Source organism: Sminthopsis crassicaudata, chromosome 2 (genome assembly GCF_048593235.1).
Source record: "Sminthopsis crassicaudata isolate SCR6 chromosome 2, ASM4859323v1, whole genome shotgun sequence".
NCBI lineage: Eukaryota > Metazoa > Chordata > Mammalia > Dasyuromorphia > Dasyuridae > Sminthopsis > Sminthopsis crassicaudata.
This window is the reverse complement of record NC_133618.1, coordinates 472,425,883-472,450,154: the sequence shown is the minus strand read 5'-3', so window position 1 is coordinate 472,450,154 and position 24,272 is coordinate 472,425,883. Positions and strand designations below refer to the sequence as shown.

At 37.5% G+C, this 24,272-nt stretch overlaps 1 protein-coding gene across 1 annotated transcript in view; it reads left to right on the top strand.

Moving 5' to 3' along the window:
- GPI (glucose-6-phosphate isomerase) overlaps nucleotides 1-24,272 on the top strand; it is a 60,201-nt gene that overhangs the window by 16,563 nt on the left and 19,366 nt on the right. Inside the window, exons 2-4 of the mRNA XM_074293202.1 lie at nucleotides 16,534-16,640; nucleotides 17,251-17,402; nucleotides 23,722-23,812. Coding sequence (XP_074149303.1) covers nucleotides 16,590-16,640; nucleotides 17,251-17,402; nucleotides 23,722-23,812 — 294 coding nt within the window. The 5' untranslated portion in view covers nucleotides 16,534-16,589. The remainder of the gene's footprint in view (nucleotides 1-16,533; nucleotides 16,641-17,250; nucleotides 17,403-23,721; nucleotides 23,813-24,272) is intronic.

Sequence of the window (24,272 nt, the reverse complement as noted above, 5' to 3'; positions counted from 1 at the left end):
TATCATACCAACAAAAGTTTTTACAGTTCACCTGCCCTGATTATAGAAATTAGAAGGACAGACATGGTTATGATATAAAGACTGTCTTCAAGGGCACAGACTGCCTTTGACATAAGACATTATTAAATCTTGGTCCCTAAAGAGTTTATCTCACTGAGCATGACTTAGGGTAGATTGTCATAATGATTTTTCTAATGTTGTGATAACAATTCACAAATGAACACCGCCCTATTTACTTTTCATTTATAGTTTAAGAAAAATTACATTGTGGGACAGCTAGGTGGCGCAGTGGATAGAGCACCAGCCCTGAAGTCCGGAGGACCCGACTTCAAACCTGACCTCAGACACTTAACACTTCCAAGCTGTGTAACCCTGGGCAAGTCACTTAACCTCAATTGCCTAAGCAAAAAAAACCCAACAACTACATTGTGAAGTTTCACTCATACATTGAATACATAATAGTTGACTCCAAACTCCAGGAAAAATGCTGACTATAATAAACCTCTAATCAGTGTTACCTTTTCACTCCAATGATGAGATTGAAATCTTTAAATCTAAGGTTTATTGTTACTAAGTTGGTTAAAAGAACTTTAACACAGACAATTAATGAGTACAATTTCAAAATTTCCATAAATTATATTTGGCTATTAAAATAATTTTTTGATAAAAATTACTTTTTGCTGGAATTAAACCACTGTTTCCCCTCTTTGAGTTTTTCAAACTTCAATACGTGAGGATGCAACAATCATAGTCAACAGAGCTGATTAGATTTTTATGATCTTGCCCAAGTACAAAGTTCAAGGAATCCATAGATAAGAGTAAATTAATAGATGTTTGCTTTATATTTTTTCTTAAACATTATTATCCATTTTAAAAGCAAAATATATCTAATTAAATACTTGATAGTTTTCAAACATTTTGACCACATTCTTTAACTGTCAAATTCATATCCAACATCATCCAAATTGAAAGAGAAGTTACTTTTGCCAAATTTCACAATATAAGAAAAGTTTAAAAGCATAATAATGGCATACACAATGTCATACATTTAAAACATGAAAAAAGCTTATTATTAGGCAGCAACATCAGTTCAATTGAATTTCATTTCCAAATTATATAGAAAACCATTAATTTTATTACTTTGGACATTCTATAATTAAGACCCATATAGAGTAATCCAGAATGGAGTAATTCAATTAAAGAAATAATAATAATCGTTAACATTTATATAACGTTTACCACCTGCAAGGCACTGTGCTAAGCATTTCACATGTGCTCCATGTGTGATCTTCATAACCTGAGAGGTAAGTGCTATTAGTATTATTATTATTCACTTTACAGATAAGGAAACTGAGGTATAGAGGTGAAATAACTTGCATAAGGGCAGCTACATGATGCGCCCAGTGATGACTTGAGTTCAAATCCAGCTTCAGACACTTGCAAGCAATATGACCCTGGATTAAGTCACTTAACCCTAGTTGCCTCAATTTCTTCATTTCTAAAATAAAGAAAAGGAAATGGAAAATTATTCCAATATCTTTCAAGAAAACTCCAAATAGTCTCAAAAAGTTGAACTGAAATGACTGAAGAACAATAAATTTAAGGTCATATAGCTAATAAATTTCTGAGATCAGAATTTTAAGAATTTAATTTCTAGCATATTATAGCAAATGTACTTTGTAATAAATTCTGATTCAACAAAATTATCTTTTTTTCCTTTATTAAAACTTTTTATTTTTCAAAATGTTTTATAATATTACATGGACAATATTAGCCTTTGCAAAACCTTATGTTCCAATTTTCTTTCCCCACCCTCTCCCCTAGTCCAATTTATGTTAAATGTGGTAGAAATATATGTTAAATTCAATATATGCATACATATTTATACAATTATCTTGCCACACAAGAAAAATCAAATCAAACCAGAAAAAAAAAAGATGAGAAGCAAAATAAAATGCAAGCAAACAAACAACAAAAAGAGTGAAAATGCTATGTTGTCAACCAAACTCTGTTCCCACAGTCCTCTCTCTGGGTATAGATGGCTCTCTCATCACTAAACAATTGGAACTGGTCTGAATTATCTTATTGTTGAAGAGAGCCACATACATAAGAATTGATCATTGTATAATCTTTAATACAACTATCTTAATAGAAGAATGTATCTTGCTATAAGTGAGACCACATGATGATTTAGTTTCAAAACAAAATTTTGATCAAATAAAATCTGGATTTATCATCACTAATGGTAACACTCAAATCTCAATTTTCTCAATGGTCCACTGTTTTCAGTTAGTTCATGTTAAAAAAATTCATAGTAGCACTCCCAGTTCCCCAGAATTTTTTATTTATTTTTATTTATTTATTTATTAAGAGCCAAATAATTTTTTTGTGTTTTCAATCCAAGCCCTCTCTCTCCCCAATCAAATATGGATTTATTATCACTAATAGCAACATTTAAATCTCAATTTTCTCAAGGGCCCACTGTTTTCAGTTAGTTTATGTTTTAAAAAATTCATAGTGGCACTCCTAGTTCCCCGAATATTTTCTTTATTTCCTTTTTAAATCACCCAAAGAACCAAATCAATTTCTTGGTGTTTTTAATCTAGCTCTATCTTACTTCCCCCTTCCTCATAACCCATTCCTATTTCATTTATAACTCTAAAAATATCAAAAAAGAAAAAGCAGGAAAAGCTACCTATTACAAAAGGAAGAGGATGCCATCCTCATAATTCAATGCTGCCAATATTTTTATCTTTTCCATATCATAAAGAATAATTAAGTAAAGTTTCTTATGTCCTTCTTATCTTAAGAGCTCAAACTTCCTTCAAATCTCTTTCCAAAATTCTAAAATATCTACATTCAGCACTCCATTCATATTGTTTCATTGTAAACAGTCCAATTTTCTTTTAGTTTTTACCCATTTTTCTCTCATCCATACTTAAAATTTCTTTCTTCCCATCTTTATGTACTCCTCCAATGGGCTTTCTTTAAAATCCTTCAAAGTAAAAAGATCTTTCCCCCCCCTGTTCTTATTTGGATCTAATACCTCTTCTACTTTCTTCCACTTGCTTAATTCCTCTAGTTTTTATTTCACAGTCATATTAAAAAATATTTACAGAACTTTTCTTCATTGAATCCCTCTTTTTAAACACACAAAACTAATCAATTGCAATATTGTTATTTATGGAGTTTTTAAAAAGCCTGCAAATGCCTGGTCTATTCCAATTCCAATACCTTTTGATAATTTTGCCACTAGTTTATCTAAACAATTAAGTTTTGTTACATTATTCACAGAAGAAATACAGTGGTAACACAAAACATTTTTCAAAATAAAATGATTCCTGATTTAAATGAGCTTCTAGAAAAAGTTAATAGGTATTTTTAAAGTTTTAGATAAATTTAAATTGCAAACTGCAAATCCAATTTTTTTATGTTTGAACTTCACTGAAACTATTTTCAAACTAGCTTCAGTTCAAGAATTGATAAGAGGTCTAAGTGTTATTTCCCTATAACTTTCACAAAGTTTTATTATTTTTTCTCTAAAAATTCTATAAAATGGTACCTCAAAACTCACCAAAACATGATAGCATTTACAGAAATATTCAAATCACAATTTGGAAATTCATAGTAAATAAATTTAGTTTTTAATTAGTTTTTCAATTCTATAAATTCTTGCAGACTGGGAACAAAAATTCCCTTCATTCTTATTGGAGTCTCTGTCTCCTTAACTTAGTCTGAATTAAGAAGGCAGAGGGAAAGCTAGGTGGCGCAGTGGATAGAGCACCAGCCCTGAATTCACTAGGGACCTGAGTTCAAATGTGATCTCAGACACTTAACACTTCCTAGCTGTGTGACCCTGGGTAAGTCACTTAACCCCAGCCTCAAGGAAAAAATAAAAAGGCAGAGAGAGACTTTCTTTTTGAGGACTCAGAAAAATTTTTACTTTTACTTTCTTTTTCCTTGTGACTGCTCAGGTCACTTAAAAACACAGATAAAATGACAAGAGAGACACATAGAAGAAAATTTTCATCAAAAAGTCCATGTACTGAATGTTATGATGGAATATTATTGTTCGGTAAGAAATGACCAGCAGGATGATTTCAGAGAGGCCTGGAGAGACTTACACAAACTGATGTTAAGTGAAATGAGCAGAACCAGGATATTGTTGTATACGGCAACAACAATAATATATGCTGATATATGACGGATATGGCTCTCTTCAACAATGGGATGATTCAAACCAGTTCCAACTGTTCAGTAATGAAGATAATTAGCTATATCCAGAGAGAGAATATGGGAAATGAGTGGGAACTACAACATAGCATTTCCATTTTTTCTGTTGTTATTTGCTTACATTTATGTTTTCCCTCTCGTCTTTTTTTTAACTTTCTTTATAGATCTGATTTTTCTTGTGCAGCAACATAACTATATAAATATATAAACATATATTGTATTTAACATATATTTTAACATATTTAATATGTATTGGACTACCTGTCATCTAGGGGAAGGAGGTGTGAGGGGAAGGAAGGGAAAAGTTGGAACAGAAGGTTTTGCAATGGTCAATGTTGAAAAATTACCCATACACATGTTTTGTAAATAAAAAGCTATAATTTAAAAAAAAGTCCATGTGCACAATTTTCTCAAATCAATCTCAACACCTTTTTTTTTTTTCATTTAGTATTTTATTCTTCCCCAGGTACATGTAAAAACAATTTTTAACATTTGCTTTAAAACTTTAAGTTCCAGATTCTTTCCCTTCCTCTTTTTCCCCACCTAAGAAATTCAATATAGGTTATATATATAGGCAGTCATGCAAAACATTTCCATAATAGCTATGTTATGTGTGTGTGTGTGTGTGTGTGTGTGTGTGTGTGTGTGAAACAGACTCCCTCCAAAAAAAATCCCTCAAGAATAATAAAGTTTAAAAAAAAGTATGCTTCAATTTTCATTCAGACCCCATGAGTTCTTTCTCTGAACATGGATAGCATTTTTGATGAAAAAATATGTTCTTCAATATTGCTGAGAATAGTTATGTCATTCTAAACTGATCATGTTACAATATTGCTATTATTTTGTATACAATACATTTTACTTTGTATCAGCTTATGAAAGTCTTTCCAAGTTTTTCTGAGAGCATCCTGCTCATCATTTCTTTCTTTTTATTTGGGAGGTGGGGAGCCAAGGCAATTGGGATTAAGTGACTTGTCCCAGTAAGTGCCTAAATCTGGTTCTTAAGTCTTGCTGACTTTTATCCACTCTATCCACTGCACCATCTATCCTGCCTCCTCATCTTTTTTTATGGCACAATAGAATTTTATCATAACCCCAGTTTATTTAGCTCTTCCCCAGTTGATAGGTATCCCCTAAATTTCCAATTCTTTGCCCCTGTAAAGATCCACTATAAATATTTTTTGTATATATAGGTAATTTTCTTTTTGTTTTTTGTTTTTTCTCTTTTGAGATACAGACTTAGCAGTGGTATTGCTAGGTCAAAAGGTAGGTTGGATATGCATGATTTTATACTCTTTTGGACGTAGTCCTACATTGTTCTACAGAAGGATGAAATCAGTTCACAATTCCATCAACAATGCACTAATGTCTCATTTTCCCTATATCCCCTTCATTTTTCCCCTCTGTTTATTCTATTCTTTTTCCTTTCACCTTGTCCCTTCTCTAAAGCTTTTTGCTTCTGACTATCCCTTCCTCTAACCTGCCCTGTTTTTCTATCACCTGCTTTGACTCCACCATCTTGGCTCTGCCTTCCCAAAGCTTTCATTTTCTAGTAATTGAAAGTCCCTTCTTCAGGCCACATTTGGTACCTATTGAGATTTTGATGTATTTTAGACCAATTGCATAATTTGAAAACTCTATTTTTAGTCATCCTTTTCTGAATAGGAAAGTTGCTCTGCTCAAAGATCAAACTTCTCTAAGGGTATGTATACATCAGCTTACCAGAGCCAGTTCTCATGGTTCCCTCATCAGAAACCATTTATATAACCATCTGGATATTGGTTCAGGAGGTTGTGGAGGTCTGGGGCAAGTAGTCCTGTGATGGAGGGGGTCCATTGATAGAAATCTAATCAGAGTAGTTAGGATTTTCCTTTGTCTAAGGCGTGGTCACCTGGAGATTCACAGTCTCTACTTTTGTGGTCACCAAAACTGTTACAGTGGAATAAAGAAACTAAATAATTATGTTAAATCAACAATATATTTTGCAATGCAATCAAATCAGATCTATAGCTACCAAGATTTGGTTCTGGTTCATTTGGCAAGTGCATGCATTGCCAAATAAATTGTTGCCTGAATACAATTATTCAATTTCTTTATTCCACTGTAACAAAACTGAGAAGTTTATATTTTATTTTGGAGGCAATAAGGAGCTATATTCCTATACTATGTTTATAGGAATATAATAGTGTTTCTTACTAGTTTTGGCCCATTGTCCTAACATAATTATGCTTTCCAGAATGTAGGAATCCCCTGCCCTGGTATAAATAAATATACTATATCTATCTATCTATCTATCTATCTATCTATCTATCTATCTATCTATCTATCTATCTATCTTTATCTAAGTATTCAGAAGTATATTGAACATTCTGAACAACTCAGACCAATCCTTGAGGCATTCTGCCAGAGACTCTTCAGGAGGCTGAATTCATCATTTTTGTTGCTGGCATTGCGTTGAGAGGTATGTTGGGCTCTGATATGGGAATGGGAACTCAGAAATAAATCTACCATTGATAGACAATGAGACTTGAAGTAAATTATGGCAGAGTCATATGAGAATGGAAGCTCTGGTTCCTGCATGAGCGTATTAGGCCATGTTTTAGATTGTCAGCTCTTAAAACAAATGACCAAAGAGTCACAAAGGTTATGTAACTGATGAGGAATGTCCTCTTCAGAGCCCAGGGCCCTTCAGATAAGGCCCCTGAATTAACTAATCACATTTCAGCCTGTAGCTGATAAATGACCACAAAACTACAAAAGGACTTTCTTTACTTAGCATCTGCAAGCTTACTCTCTTTAGTAACCTTAGAGCTTATTGGTATATGATTTGCATTGCAGTTTGGCCTCCTTGGTGGGCAATCCAAGGGTATTTTAGGAAAGAGCTAGCTCTCTTTTGTCACTTCTTGAGCTTGTAGTTTGCTATCTCTCCACTAGTCAATCACAAGCCCTCCAGCTTTATAACAGAATCACTCTTTGTCCTGGTTGAGCTGTTGTTGCCTCTCTTGAGAAGAGTCTGCCTGGTGTGTTATCCCAAATTAGGCCAAATAAATAAATGCTTTTGCTTTTGTTGGAGACAGTCTGAACGTGAATTCTTTCAAGACTACACCACAGTATTCACCAGATTTCTCATCAGTAACTGTTAGTAACTGAAAATACCAGAGTTCACACAGATTATCACAACCCAAGTTAACTCTCAGAAATGAAATAAGAACAAAATAAAATCAAAGAACTAACGGTAGGCATAAGCAAAAAAACTATCTTTATTCTATCTGAAGAGAGAAATTAGAATATGATCTGAAGTCTCCTCTAAAAGTAAATCTATTTTAGCTAGGCCAAATCTTGATACACATATCGGTGAGCTGTAGCCATGACAATGAAAATAGGGTGTCTCCTAATAGTATGAAGAGAGGAGTAAAAAGAGAGGGGATCCTGACAGGTCAGATGGAGTTCTGTGGAAGAGTGATAATCTGAGAGAGTTGAGGACTAATTCTAAAGGATAGATGATCAACCAATTGCAAGGAACATGAGTCATCTCCACTTTCCTCTGATAGCCAATAGGTGAGAATTTATCTCCTGCTTATTCCTAATTCCTTATATTTTCCTCACTCTGCCTCCTTGCTCCATACCTCTGCAAGTTTCTAGATTACACATTTTCTGTACCAGATGTGGACTCCTTGGGCTTTTATAATTTATATGGGAACCCAGAACAGGGTCTACCTCATGCCATTAGGAAAATTCCCATACCCCATCTCTAATAATACTTCAAGGTAGCTATAGGGAACCTCAGGGAAGTAGGATTTGGCACCTGTGGGTAAGAGTCTTAACTTTTCAGCTTTTCATTTTTGGTAGGATAGAATGAATAGAACACAAGAATTACAATCACAGGTTGCACACAAAAATCACAGATATATTATGTTTTCTCTCTTCCAAAAATATAACCCACTTATGAACTGCCCTATTTCTATCTAGATTGAGAACACTACTATCTTCCCAGTTATCTATGCTTGCAATTTCAGTCATCCTAACTGCCTTACTCTCCATTCCAAAAATCCACTCAGTTTGCTGAGTATGTTGTCAGACTTATTTCTATATCTCTAGCATGCCTCTACTTATAATCACCACTTTAGTTCAATCTCAACACCTTTCAACTTTTGCAAATAACTTTTTTTTTTTTTTTTTTTTTTTTGGAGGCTGGGGTTAAGTGACTTGCCCAGGGTCACACAGCTAGTAAGTGTCTGAGACCAGATTTGAACTCAGGTCCTCCTGAATAACTTTCTTTTTTATGGCAGTTTTCAAATTTATTTTACTAGCATTTTATTTTTCTAAATATATGCAAAGGACAGTTTTCAATACTCACCTTTGCAAAACCTTCTGTTCCAAATTTTTCTCCCTTTCCCCTCCACCCAAGACAGCAAGCAATCTGATATAGGTTAAAGATATGCAATTCTTCTAAACATATTTCTATATTCACTATGCTGCACAGGAAGACAAATCAAATCAAAAGGGAAAAAAATGTGAGAAAGAAAAAAACAACAAGAAGCAAACAAACAACAATGGAAAGAAGGAAATACTATGCTTTGAACTACATTTAGTCTCCATACTTTTCTCTCCGAAAGTGGACGGCACTTTCCATCACAAGTTTATTGGAATTGTCTCACTGCTGAAAAAAGTCAAGTCCATCACAATTACTCATCACATAATCTTCTTATTACTGTGTACAATATTCTCTTGATTCTGCTCTCTTTGCTTAGCATCAGTTCATGTAAGTCTTTCCAGACTTTTCTGAAATCAGCCTTGCAATAACTTTCTACTTGGTCTCTATCTCATGTTTTTCCTCTGTCCAATCTATGTACCATGCAGTTGCCAAAGATTCCTGAAATATAGGTCTGATCATATTATTTCTATTCAATAAATTCTAGTGGCTCCCTATTGATGCTTAAAATCAAATATTATTTCTCCTTTACCTCATCCTTTTTAATTTTGACTTTTGTGTGTTTTATAATTTGCATAATTATAGTATAACAATACAAGCATATAATTTATAGGTAAATAGAGATATTGAAAGTACATGCCCCCAAATCTTTTACTGATAGAGGTACATGATTTAAAAATTTAGAGAATGCTGTCTTTATAACTCTTGCAAAAAAAAAAAAAAAAGAAGAAGAAGATTGGAGGGTTGCTAGGTGCAGTTAGAAGCAACCACTTGTCTTTCCGAATTCAAATCTGACCTCAAACATTTACTGTGTGGCTCAGGGCAAGTCATTTACCCCTGTTTGCTTCAGTTCCTCATCTGTAAAATGAGCTGGAGAAAGAAATGGTAAACATCTTCAATATCTTTGCAAAAAAACCCCAAAGGGGGTCAAAGACAGTCACACACAACTGAACAACAATGATGATTTTCTTCCCTTTCTAAGTTTTCATAAACTATCTTTTTAATAATTCATTCTCTACTCATCATTAGATTGTGAGGTGCATGAAGTAAGAACTCTTCTTTCTTTGTATTCTCTGCACTGAGCACAGTACCTGCACATAGTAAGTGCTTAATAAAAGCTTGTTTACTGATAGACTACAATTTTTCCAGAAATCAACATTAAATTCTGCCATTCTGAATGTTATAGAATCACTTTCTTCTTTAAAAATCTAAACATTTTTCTATTTCCATTCCTTTAGCACCATATCATTGTTAAAGATACTTATCTTTTGCTCAACAAGTCTGTCAGCAAATTCTTTCAGTACTTTGAGATGCAATTTGAACTCATTAATTAGGTAACTGGTGGCTTGAATTAAGGCCAGTTATGTGCTTTACTGCAATTTCTTTACTTATTTGGTGTTAGATACTTATAACTTACAAAATACTTATACACTGAATTTACTCTCATTGGTTCACACATCAGACTTCACACTTTTAAGAGAGCATACTTTTAAGGAGCTCCCACAAGCCCATTCTCTGGGAGGATATAAAAGCCTACTCTCTGGGAGTCTGGGAGTCAAAGGGAGAACTTCCAGGAAGCTTGAGGAGATTCAGAGCTAGGATTCAGTGGATTCATAAGTCCAGCAGATTCACAAGTCTAAAGGAAAAGCCTGCTCATGAACTTCCGGAAGATTCACATCTAAGATTGAGTTCTGGGAAACCCACAATCCCACACTATTGGAGGCAGAATCTGATTCATTCCCATGTCTACCTTTGTGCTGGCTGGAGGCTTTGGATTCAGAGGGAGCTAGAGGGACTTTACATTTTGGCACCCGAACAGGGACAGACAAGATCCTGATTCCAGTAGAAAAGCCTCCGATCCAGATCTCAGTGGAAAAGTCCCTTTGACCCAGAAATTTGGATGAGTAAAACAAGGAAACTTTGTTAAAGAGCTAAAGTAGAATTTCAGCAAAATGGGGCACATTTTTAGAAAACAGTCTTCTGTTTCTGTTCAAGGAAAATGTTTAGAGAGCATTGTCAAGGTTATGAAAAGCCAAGGATTGATTATAATTTTGGAGGAGATCACTGAACTTTTAAAAACTGTGCAGGTCATATGTCCTTGTTTTTCTCTGGAAAAAGAATTGGACCTAGAGGAATGGAAATTAGTAGGAGATGAATTTTGTCAATACTACAACAAAAATGGACCTAACTCAATTTCCAAAGACACACTTTACACATACAATATAATTCAACTGATTTTAGGAAATTATATGTTTTGAAGGAGGAAAAAGAAGGAGCAAAAGGGGGAGGTGTCAACTAAACTAGGTGAAAAAAATGAATCATATAATAATGGAGGTAAGTACAATTCTGAGTGACAGGAGTATTTCCCATCTCCTCCCTCAATTAACCCTTCATGGGTGGAGAAAGAAGGAGGAGGGGAAGAGGCAGTGACACAAACAGAATTGCCTGTGAAGCAGCCTATGACAAGAATAGAAAAAGCATTATTTAAGGCTAAGAGAGAAGGACAGGATGTAAGTGATTTTATAGATGCATATCCTGTGATTGAAGAGCTTGACTCTTCAGGTCAAAAAAGGAGAAGAAATACTCCTTTTGATTTGGATAAAATTAAGGATTTGAAAAAAGGTTGCACTATTTATGGGGCTACATCCTCTTATGTTAAAATGTTACTAGATAATTTGTCTCATGAAACCCTAATCCTGAATGACTGGAAATCCATAGCAAGGACATGTTTAGAACCTGGACAAAACTTGTTGTGGCTTTCAGAGCATCATGAATTATGTAGGATTCAAGTCAGATGCAATAGGGAAATAGGAGTTAACACACAATTCACTTTTGACCAACTAGCAGGTGAAGGTCAGTATGGAGAGAATTCAGAACAGATTTATTATCCCATAACAGTGTATGAGCAAATTTCTAAGGCTGCAATAAAAGCTTGGGGTTCTCTCCCTGGACAAAAAGATCAAGGGGAAGTCTTCACAAAAATAGAGCAAGGTCCCAATGAAACTTTTGCAGATTTTGTGGGACATTTGCAAACTGCTGTCACAAGAACTATTGGAGAGAATACAGCTACAGAAATAATGACCAGACATTTGGCTATGGAAAATGCCAATGAGTTTTGCAAAAGAATTATATGGGGATTAAACAAAGATGCTTCTTTAGAGGAGATCATAAGACGCTGTACTATTATTATACTCAGACTATGATAAACATGGGAAGACGGGGCCTTCCTGGCAAAGGATTTCTAGAGAAGCTCGTTGATATTTTCAATGTGGAAAAGTTGGACATCTAAGAGCTCAATGTAGATATGGAGATAGGGTGAGAGAAGACCTAAAAAACTCCATGTCCAAAATGCCACAAGGGCTTCCACGGGGCCTCTGAATGCAGCTTGACCCAGGGAAATGAGAGGTGGGGCTCAGCTTTAGCCCCCTAGGTGGGGCATGATGGCAGCTGAGGTTACACCCAGAGAAATTCAATATTAAGACATGATCAATAAGTCAAAAGGCAATCAGACAGAAGAAAGGGATTGAAATTAGGAAAAATAGAGTTGTATGCAGTCGAGACTACTGAGATATTCCCTGGAGAGGTGAAATCTGTTCCTTTGCCTTTGCCTCAGGCACAGTAGGCTTGACCATTTCACCTCCTGAGAGTGCTTACAAAACAGTGTTTATCCATACACTGATGGAGAATGTGTAGCTAATATCCCAGTCACTAATACAAGTAGACAACATGTGATTTATCAACCAGGAGAAGTAGTAGGATCAGGCTTATTGTTATGTACCCCTAATAAGCAATCTGGTGACAGTCGCCCAGATTCTGACTCCAAAGAACAAAATCCAGGAATATACTGGACAGCAGCTGTGACAGCTGACCGGCCTATGCTTACTATTTATATATGGCATACCATTAGAAGGATTGGTAGATATGGGTGCAGATCGTACAGTTATTAGAGGTGCCAATTGGTCCAGTCACTGGCCAAAGATTAAGGCAGACACCTACATGTCTGGTGTAGGAGGATCAATAGCAGCAGAAGTTAGTGCTGCCCCTATGAGATGGACATTTGAAAATAAAACAAGAGTTTTTACTCCTTTTGTAGTTGAAAAAATCCCCATCAATTTGTGGGGAAGAGACATTTTATAGCAGATAGGATTACAATTAAGTACTACAACTTTTTTTAGGCAGGGCTGCTGTTGAAGGCCTACCTGCACTCTCACCAGTTCCTATTCAGTAGAAAACTGATTCATCAGTGTGGGTAGAACAGTGGCCCTTAACAAGCAATAAAATTCAGGCCTTATTAGACATAGTGCAAGAGCAACTTGACCAAGGACACTTGCAACCTTCTCTAAGTCCTTGGAATTCCCCAGTATTTGTTGTAAAAAAGAAATCTAGAAAGTGGAGGATGTTGACTGATCTAAGAAGGGTAAATGAACAGATGGAAGCTATGGGAACTCTTCAGCCTGGACTTCCATCTCCTACTCAGTTGCCAAGAGAATGGCCTCTCTGGGTTATAAACATTAAAGATTGTTTCTATTCTATCCCTCTAGATAAGGATATGAAAAGATTTGCTTTTTCAGTGCCCAGTGTTAATTTGGCTGAGCCTTATAAGAGAGATGAATGGACAGTTTTGCCACAGGGAATGAAAAACAGCCCTACTATGTGCCAAATGTATGTTGCTGCTGCTCTTGTTCCAGTAAGAAAAGCATTTCCAAAAGTAATATTGTTACATTATATGGATGATATTTTGGGATGTGCACCTGAGGAAAAATATTAGGAGCATGTCTACAAAAGACCATGGAAACTCCAAGGAACTACAAACTACAGATAGCTACAGAAAAAATTCAAAGACAAGCTCCTTTTCAATAATTAGGATATGAAGTATATCCTAAGGCACTCACAGTATAAAAACTTTCCTTAAGAATAGAGAAGTTGAACACTTTTAATGACTTTCAGAATTTTATAGGATATATCCAATGGATGTGTCTAGTGTTAGTCTTGACTACCTACCAATTACAACCATTGAATGACATTTTAAGGGGAGATAGTGCCTTAAACTCACCGAGCCAGCTTACAAAAGAAGCACAAGAGGCTCTGAGAGAAGTTGAACTGGCTTTATCCAATGTGGTTGAAAGAGTCACTCAAAAACCCTTGGAAATATCAGTTTTTGCTACAAAAGAGGCACCCACAGCAGTCCTTCATCAAGGAAACAGTATGATTGAGTGGGTGAACTTCCCAGCACAACCAGAACAAAGCCTTACTCCTTACCCAGTGCTTGTGGCTAGAATTTTATTAAAGGCCATTAAGAGAGTAGTACAATTATCTGGGATAAGTCCTGACAAAATATACACATGGTATACTAATGCACAAATTAATGTATGCTGCAAGACCATCCCAGAATGACAAAATTTATTGGCTACAGCTCCAAATTTTGCACATGGGTTTCCATTAAAGATAACCCGGCTACTACATAATTGGCGATGGATTCTTGAAGAAAAGATTTCTAAGGTTTCTCTTAAAGGACCAACTATCTTTACAGATGTCTCCAAAGAAAATATTTGTGTTGTATATTCTCATGATTTAACCATAAAGAGAGTAGTCAGAACTCCTTTTCAGTCCACTCAGCAGAATGAATTATTTGCAATCATGCTAGCTCTTACTTATTACCCAGGAGACATAAATATAATTTCTGATTCAGCCTATTCAGTAGGTGTGGTACAAAGAATTGCCACAGCTCAAATAAAATTTGTAGCTTCTAATATTTATCAACTCTTTAAGGAACTTCAAGAGCAAGTAAGGAAGCATCCAGGCAAGAGTTATATCTTGCATATCCATTCACATAGTGGACTTCCAGGTCCTATTTTTGATGGAAATTCAAAGGCATATAGCCTTTTAACTATGTTAGCCAGTACTCCTTTATTTCAGGAAGTCCAAGAATCTCATTCTAAATATCATCAGGCTGCTCGAGCTTTATGTTTACAATTTGGAATAACAAGAGAGGAAGCTAGGAGCATAGTAAAAAGCTGTACAGCTTGCCTTCCTTTCCATGCTCCTACCTTCCCTCCAGTGAAGAATCCTCATGGTTTGAGACCCAATGAAATCTGGCAAATTGATGTGACCCACTATAAATCTTTTGGTCATCTGTCTTTTATCCACGTTGTGGTAGATACCTTTTCAGGATTCACTTTTGCAATGCCAACAGCAAAAGAGACAGCCCTAGTGGTCACTGAATTCCTTATCCAAGCATTTGCAATTATGGATGTGCCACAAGAAATAAAAATAGATAATGGACTTGCATATACTTCTAAACATTTTGCACACTTTTGTGCACAGTATAAGATTTTACATACCATTGGCATACCTTTTAATCCTCAAGGTCAGGCAATAGTAGAGAGAAGAAACAGAGACATTAAGACACTCCTCCAAAAACAAAAGAAAGGGGGAGCCATGGGTAACCCTAGAGAATTTCTACATTTAGTTCTCTATACCATTAATTTTTAAACTTTTGACAAAGACGCACCGGCTCCAGCAGACAGGTTTTATAACCCACTAAAAAGGCAGTATCCAGTACGAGCAACTCCACTGTCTTTAGATAATTGCCAGGTGATGTAGAGTGACCCAGAAAGTGGTGAATGGAAGGGACCAGATAGGTTAACTATTTGGGGGAGAGAGTTTGCTTGTATTTCTTCAGATGGAGAAGGAATCAGATGGGTGGCAACGCGTTGTATTCACCTTGTCCATCAGAAAGAGACAGAAAAAGAGAAAAACCTCAAAACAAAGGAGAAGATCTAAGAAACATCTTGACACTGAAAGAGCATGGCTGATAAGGAGATTGTTAAAGAACTTTAAAACCAGCAGGAATCACTGGATTCCCTAATAAAAGATGAGACTATTGTAGGACTTTGAAACCTGAAGGAATTATTGGATTCCTGGCACATGACTTATGGACATGTATAAATTCTCAATTTATAATTATTTGATCATGTTATTTATTACATCACTTTTAGCATGTGTTATGTTACTATGTGTTTATGTAATTATGTGTAATATCTCCCATACTGATGGATTTATGTATACCTGTTTCAAGGTCATGACTACTCTATGTTCTATATCAAAAGAAAGGGGGAGATGTTAGGTACCTATAACTTACAAAGTACTTATACACTGAGTTTACACCTTTAAAGGTGTAAACTCCGTTAAAGGAGCTCACTCATTGGTTCACACATCAGACTTCACACTTTTAAGAGAGCATACTTTTAAGGAGCTGCCACAAGCCCAGGGAGTACTCCACAAACCCATTCTCTGGGAGGATATAAAAGCCCACTCTCTTGGGGAGTCTGGGGTTAGTCAAGGGGAGAACTTCCAGGAAGCTCAAGGTGACTCAGAGCTAGGATTCAGTGGATTCACAAGTCCAGCAGATTCACAAGTCTAAAGGAAAAGCCTGCTCATGAACTTCTGGAAGATTCACATCTAGGATTGAATTCTGGGAAACCCACAATCCCACACTATTGGAGGCAAAGTCTGATTTATTCCCACGTTTACTTTTGTGCTGGCTGGAGGCTTTGGATTCAGAGGGAGCTAGCCTCCTCTTTACAATTTGGAGTTCCATTTTTTTTTGGGGGGGGAGAGATTCCCAAGTTTATTATAAATAAGATAAAATAAACATTAAAGAGTTCCTCTTGGTGTTTTGAAATTCATCCCAACTGTGGGCTAAGTAACTTGCAGGTTGGACAAACTGCCAAAGTCCAGAAGTTTGAACATTTCTTTGGTATAAGGATTGACTTCGATGATCTGATCCAAAGCAGAGATCTTAGGCTCATAGTTTTCCCTCCTTTCTCTTTCTTCTTCCTGCAATTTGATGGAGATACCTCTCACAGGGCCTCTCTAAATCTGCTTCATAGCCCACGATATTGTAGAGCTTCTTCTGGAGCTGATGGGGGATCTCCTTGAACTCGAGCTTATTGGTGTGGAAGTCCTTGCCCAGGCGAGTGTAATATTTTTCAAAGATGATTCGGGCCGCCTTCTTCATGGTCTTATTCCGAATAAGACCCATCTTGGCTCCTAGGGGTGAAGGGCGTTCCATTTCTTTTAAAATATTTTTGCCCGTTATCCTGAATCCCTGAAGGTTTTCTCTACATGGAGACCATTAGCTTCCTGAGCTTGATAAAGAGAAATCATCATGGCTATAGCCAAAGAACAATGGAAGGGTTCTGAGACTAGCCTGATGCAATGCCCTTTTTCCAAATTTACATCTTACAAAGAGAAAAAGAATGGAGCGATGCCTGATCCCTTAGGATCTTCTTAAGATGGAATTTTAGGAAGAAGGGTGAGGTATTCTTTCCCTAATTCAATCTGACTCAACAAATATAAAATATTTCTCTATTAAATTAATGGGATGGGAAACTGGCAAAACACCTGCAGAAAGAACCTAGTAGGCTGAGCCACCTTTTTGCCTGCCTTCTTGGGGCGGGGACATAGGGGGAGGGGGGAGGAGGCGGGACTTTGGGTTCTGGGTGGGATCTCCTGGTCTATAAAAGTCGGAGCAGCAGCTACGTCGAAGCCATTTGCAAACTAAAAAGTCTTTCGCATTCAAGCTGTCTTTCGTGGCCGTTTGTGTTCCCATCATGGCCGCTCTCAGCCAGGATCCGAACTTCCAGAAGCTAGTCCAGTGGCATCGCAAGCATGGATCGGAGCTCAACCTCCGGCGCCTCTTTGAGACGGACCAGGACCGTTTCAACCGCTTCAGGTGAGCCCGGGATCAGGGGCTATGGGGTGGGTGGCAGGATGTCGGCACCCTGGGCTGGCTGGCCGAGGGCGGGCACTGTGGTGGCTGCAAGGCGCCTACAAGATGGGAGGGCTCCTTGCGGCGCCCCTGGAACATGTGGAGGTAGGGTACATGGGCATGGGGGTGGGGGATGCTAATTGGTCGGCCCCTCTTGAAGCGTTGGGGTGGGGGGGCAGCAGAAAGAGGGACCCTGGGTTCCCCTCTTTGCCTGGAAGCTCTTCTAAGAGCTGGGAAGGAGGCTCAGGAGCCGCCTCCTTTTGCCCTTGACTCCTCCTTGTAGCGGGTTACGTGCAGGGGAGCACAGCACACACTCAGGGAAGGGGATCCACATATTGGAAGAGACTTGCGTGCAAAAGGGGGCCTGGGGAGACACTCTGTGAAAGAGACTAACCCGGTGCTCTTCACACTGCTGGAGAGATGTACGTGCGGAGAGACACGCATTGAAGGAGGTTATGTGACATTCACACACTGAGAGACGTGCACTGTCTCATTCATGGTGGGGGTGGGGAAGATTATCTGGAACCGAGATACTCTCCGTGGTAGGGATTATCTCGGACGGTGATAGCGTGGGAAGAAATGGCGGGGAGCAGGGAGGAATAATTACCTATGGGAGTGGGGGTAGGGGTGGGGGTGGCCGAAAGAATCACTTGCATTTGTACGGGTAGAGAGAGAAATAGAGCAATACACAGTGTGATGCACTTACATAAAAAAAGATAAATAGGAATAGTGATGTGCTAGTTGGGGAATGGGGGAAGACAGTCACACACAAGGAAGAGAAGTGACCACATGGAAGGCCCAGTTAAAGTCACATTCCCTGGGACACACCCCAGGGAACTAACAGATTCATTCTGTAGTCTTGCTCTGTTCCGGTTCATGCCTTAGCCACCCAGTGGATGTGCTTAGTCATGATGAGAAGCCGAAGTGTAACCCACTCCCATCTTTTCCCACTTCTGTTCCCCGACTTTAATTCTCTCCTATTTTATTTTCAGGTTTGAATTTTGCCCCCCGCCTCTCCTTGGCCCCCAGCCATTGAGAAGACAAAAAACATTCCTCACTTTCCCATGACACTAGATCTTTCTTTCCTTTTATTGGGGGAAAGTGTGTAAAAGTGAGGAGTAATCTTGAATTTCTCTGCCTCATACTTTTACTTAACATCTTAGTGTTCTGAAGAGAGACAAAGACTTGCAAATGATCTGATGAAGTCCAGTCAACAAGAATTTATTTAGCACTTAACTAGAACCCACGCCTGTGCTAAGTGCTGAGGATATAAAGAATGTCCAAAAAGAAAAAGAAAAAAAATCTACCTTTAAGAACTCATCTTCTAATAGGTAGATAATATGCAAATAACTATGTATATAACAGATTTATCTATTTGCCTCAACTAGCAAAACTGAAAAATGGGAATAATATAACACCTACCTCAAAGAATTGTGAGGATTAAATGAATTTAGCCTTTGCTTAACAGATAACAGGTACTTAATAAATGCTTATTCCTTTTCTTTCCCTATTTGTTATTGATATAGTATGCTAGATACTGTGATAAATAATGAGGAAACCCCAAGTACACAATTGTATATAAACAATCTGTATTCTGGATAAATAGGAAATAACACTAGGAAGGGACTAGAAATTACACTAAGAAGATTGGGAAAGCCTCCCTGTAGAATTTGGGCATAGCCAGAGAAAATGTGTGCAGCAGAGAGACAGCTGTTTCTTGTTGGTGGAAGAGCAAGGAAGCTAGTGTCACTGAATTATAGTATAAAAAGATCAAGAAGATAGGGATTAGGCTAGGAAGGGCTTGGAAAGCCCAACAGGATTTGTTCCTTGAGTTATAGGGAACTATTGAAGTTTTCTTGAATATGATGACATGGTTGGATCTACAGTTTAGAAAAATCACTTTGGTGGCTGATTGAAGGATAGATTGGAGTGGAAAAAGACTTGAGCAGGCAAATCCACAACAGGCTATCGCAATAGTCCAAGTGTGAGGTGACCTGGATTTGTACCAAAGTGGTGGCAATATCAGAGTGTATTAGAGATTACAAAGGTGAAATGGACAGGCAATGGATTTTATGTAAGAGTGAGAAATATTTAGGAGACGAGGCGTGACAACTAGATTGTGAGCATGACAGGTAGAGAGGATACCCTCCTTGGTAAAAGGGGGTGAGTTTGGTTTTGGACATGTTGGGTTTAAGATATCTACAGTATATCTAGTTTAGATGTCTGAAAGGCATTGGAAAGCCAAGACTGGAGATCAGCAGAGAATAGGAAGTAAATCTGAGAATCATTAGCATAAAGATGATAATCCATAAAAGCTGATCATATAAAATAGTATATATAGAGAAGAGGGCTCTGGACAGAATCTTATGGGACATCTACAATTAGAGAGATAACTGGATAAGGATCCAGCAAGAGAGCAGTCCTGTAAGTAGAAGAGTGGTGTTCTGAAAACCCAGAGAGGAGAGCCTTAAGAAAAAAGTGATCAGCAGTATCAAAAACTGTAGAGGTCAAGAGGAAAGAATTGAGAAAAGGCCAGTGGAATTGGCCATTAAGAGGTCATTGGTAGCTTTGGAAGGAGAAATTCTGGTGGAATAATGAGGTCAGAAGCTGATTTATAGGGAGTTAAGAATGTGAGTGGAAAGTGAGGCACCAATGTGAGTACAAAGGATAGAATAGCAATGATGATCAAGGATTTTTCAGGATGGGGAAAGAGGAGGGGATATTTGAAGGTGGTATAGAAGGCTGTTGGTAGGAAGATAATTGAAAACAAATGAGAGAAAGGGGCTGAAAGGTCAATTTCAGAGGAGAGAAATAGAATGGTAGAGGAGATTTGAATTTTGGGATGGTAAAGGATTTGCCTTGGTAAGAAATAGATCTCCTTTTTTATATAAGACAGGTAGAGAGAGTGGGAGAACAGATTGGAAGGTAGAAGACAGGGGAATAGGGTAAATGGTCTAAATGTTTTCGGTAAAATATGAGGCAAGGTTCTTAGCTGAGAAGATAAGAGGAAGGGGAACTATGGGAAGTTTGAAGGGAGATGTCCCTTTCTTTGTTCATGCCATTCTTAAAATCTAGAATGTTCTTTTTCCTTTTTTGAATTTCTTGAATTCCTTTCTATCCTTTGAAGGCCAGTTCAGATGTCTCTTTCTTTATTATTCCCCAGTCTCTAATTGGTAACACTTCTTTCACACAACGCTTCATTTGGGACATCTCTCAAATATACTGTATATTAGTACTTTTTAGTCATTTTTGTTTGTCTTATTCCCATACTAGACTGTAAGCTTCATGAGGCAGGGACTTTTTACCTACTCCAGAGAAAAGACATTACAAAATGTTTTCTAAACTAAATTGGTTCCAGATTGTAGAAGTCGTGAGTGCCAGCCTAAGGACACAGTATCATCTACTTTCCCCTAAGTCTGGCTTTGAGGTGACTCTTATCAAGCTCTGCTCCTAAAATGGTGCTGAATCCCATTCCCTCTGTCTTCTCCAGCAATTTGAATTCTTAATCAATTCCTTTTTTTCCCCCTTCATATCTTTAATCTTTTTCACTGTCTTCTGGTTTCTTTCTAATTTCATTTATGCACACCTATCTCCCCCATCTTTTTTTCTGTTCCTTGAGGATGCCATTCCATTTCCCATCTCTGTCTTCTTTTTCCTAGCTCTATCTTTTGTCCAGAATGCATTGCCTTCTCATTTCCAACACATAGAATTATTCTCTCACTTTAAGAAAAACTCAGGCTCTGCCATCTGAAACTTTTTCTGATTGTTCTCTATCTTCCACACCTCCCCCACAAACCCTGCAATTGCTAGTTCCCTCCCTTCCCATAGACCTTGCATTTGACTATTTTGTATTTATTTTCTCATATATTTACATATATGGATTTGTCTTCATTAGAATTGTCTTTCATTCTTTCTATTTGTAGACTCAGAGCCTGGTATAATTTCTAGTTCATAATAGATTATGTAGCATATAAGATCAAGGGAGTAATTCTGAAGAGTAGTGACTATAAGTACCAGAGAGGCAGCTAGTATTCAGGCTGAATTTAGGAATCATCTTCCTGAGTTTAAGTCTTGCCTCAAACACTAGCTAAGTCATCTTGAGCAAGTCTGTTAATCCTGTTTGTCTCAGTTTCCTCATCTATAAAATGAGTTGGAGAAGGAAATGGCAAACCACTCCAATATCTCTGCTAAGAAAACCCCAAATGGGGTCATGAAGGCTTAGAACAACCACAGGTAAGTATCCTAAGGGCAAGGGCCTTGTCTAAATTGTTATCTCCTAATATCTTAAAATAAGATTGTAGATAAATGCTTCATAAATATGGAAAGAGAAAAAAAGAGAAGGATTGATAACAAACCTAAGGGGTTTGGAGTGTCCTCATTTTCTAGGTGCATGGAGAAAGAAGAATCTTTGAAGGATAGAGTGCTATCAAATAGAATGAGATGCAGGAGAAAGTATAGAAACCAATGGAGGAATGTCTAGTATTGGGAGTTAGAGGAGACTAATTGAAGATGACAACAGCCACAGTAAAAGACTTGGATTTGATGATCAAAAAATCTCAATAGTGACTCTATAGTCAGTTTTAAACTACAGTTAAATTGACAGTTTTAGTGGACCTGTGGGAATACAGACCAGATTACAAGAAGCTGAGAAATAGGTGATGGAATTAGTAATGTAAAATACCCAATTCTTTAGGAGTTTGGCCATGAAAGGGAAAGAGAAGAAATGGGATTACAGCTTCTGTGTCTAACGGAGTCAATTGAAGATTTGTTTTTTTGAATTTTAAGGAGACAATATTTTGTAGGCACTGGAAATGGAGCAGAGAGAGAGAGAGATGGAAAATGAAAGTGGATGATCTATAGATCATATTTAATCTTTGATTGGATAAAAGGCATCACTGAATATCAGGTTCATGTAGACAAGGAGAAGGGGCTACCTCTTCTCCCTCTAAAACCAGGAAAATGTATGTTACTGGTAGGGATATCACTGAAGCTGGTGAGACCAAAGTTTGGCACATCATCCATCAGCTACCTCAAGAATCTATGTATCCACCTGTTCTATTTTAGACTTGGCTGATAAATATTGGCCACAGAAATCCTATCGCTGGCTTTAGATGGTGGGTAGCTTATTTCTAGGGTCATTCAGCCAATAAACTAGACATTATGCTTAGTGCTAGGGATATAAAAAAAGGCAAAACAGTTCATTTCTTCAAGGAACTCACATTTTAATGGAATGTAGTGCCTCATTGCCCAGGTGATGATGATATATAATAGTAAAGGACTGAAGGTCGGAGGTAGATGGGATTTGGAAGGTGGATAGGCCGTTCTGGAACTGATGAGAATCAAAGATTTAAAGATTTCTGTGTGGTCTAGAGGCATCAAAAAGGGGAAGTTTTCCAGAATATGGCACAGAATCTATGGAAGGGCAACTGGTAACAAGGATTCCATACTGGGAGACTGACAGGCCAATTGAATTGCTTAAGGCCAGGGAGAAGAGAGGGGATCCTCATTCTTGCACCTGCTTTTTTGGTGAAAGTTTCCAAGTTGTGAATCATAACTGCATTTTCAGAATAGAAATTCACTTAAATTTTTCCCCAAGGTACAAGTTTCCTGTGGGGAAATAGGCTCCTTCTTATAGCTGTACCTGACCCTAGAGATGATTTCACTTCTAAGAGCTTTTCCCTGGATACCAGGGACGAATGGGTAAGGATGAATCCTGGGAGGGGCAGAAGGGGAAGATAAAATGAGTGCCAGATTAATTTTTTCTGTGATCACTTTTTTTTGGCATGTTGTACCAAATTTTCACTGCTGTTCATTGGGCAATAAGAAGTTACTTTTATGATATTGCTCAGAATTGGATTTATGATATAACAACCTAATATCTTTCTGTGTGATTTGGTATTCATTCAATTCTAAGCATTGGTCAGATTGTGGGAAGATGATCTGATGCTGATTGACTTTATGGGAATTTGCCTTAAGGTGCTATTTTTTGGTAGTTCCCTATATTCATCAGATGGTCAGTATATGTTCTCAGTTGTCCAGCCAACTTGCTTAACCTCCTCTGGCTTTTGTTTCTTTATAAAATGAACTAAAACAATTCTTGAAGTCCCTTCCAACTCTAATTCTATTGAGAGGAAAAATATAGTTGTTTGTTAAAGGAAGTGTTCGTTGATGATGGAGATATGTTATACAAATAGTCTCTTCTCCACTGTTGGGGGGACAAATAGAAGCCCCTGTTCCCTTTTGCTGGTTGCTATGGAGCTTTATAACAGGTTTCTTTTCACAGCTTGAATCTGGACACTAAAAATGGACACATCCTTGTGGATTATTCCAAGAACCTTATCACAGAAGAAGTGATGAAGATGCTTATTGAACTGGTAATTTCACTTCACTTGGTTTTGGTCAGTGCTCTGGATTATGTTTTGAGGATTAATGTTATTAGTTTAGAAACTCCTTCCCTAGATTACAGATCAGTAAATTTATAATCTTATAGAGTTGCCTGGGGCACTTAACCAGTATATGTCACGATCAGTTTAGCAAATATATACCAAAGGAAAACCGTGAAGCCAGTACTTTCTGACTTTGAATCCAGTTCTCTGACCACCACTATTGTAATATTCTCTCTAAAATGTAATGTTCTCTGCTGAGGTTTTCTTGGGGTCTCTGGGAGCAGCTTTTGTTTCAGTTCAGTAATCAGTAGCCAAATCCTTTATTGTCTCCTTCAAAGTCTTGTCTCCTTCACTTGGGGCTCAGCTAGTTTTTCTGGAGGCCTTCTGTGGCTTCTGAATCTCTCCGACTTCCAAGGGTTTGTGCTTCAGTTTCCAGCCACAACAAAGG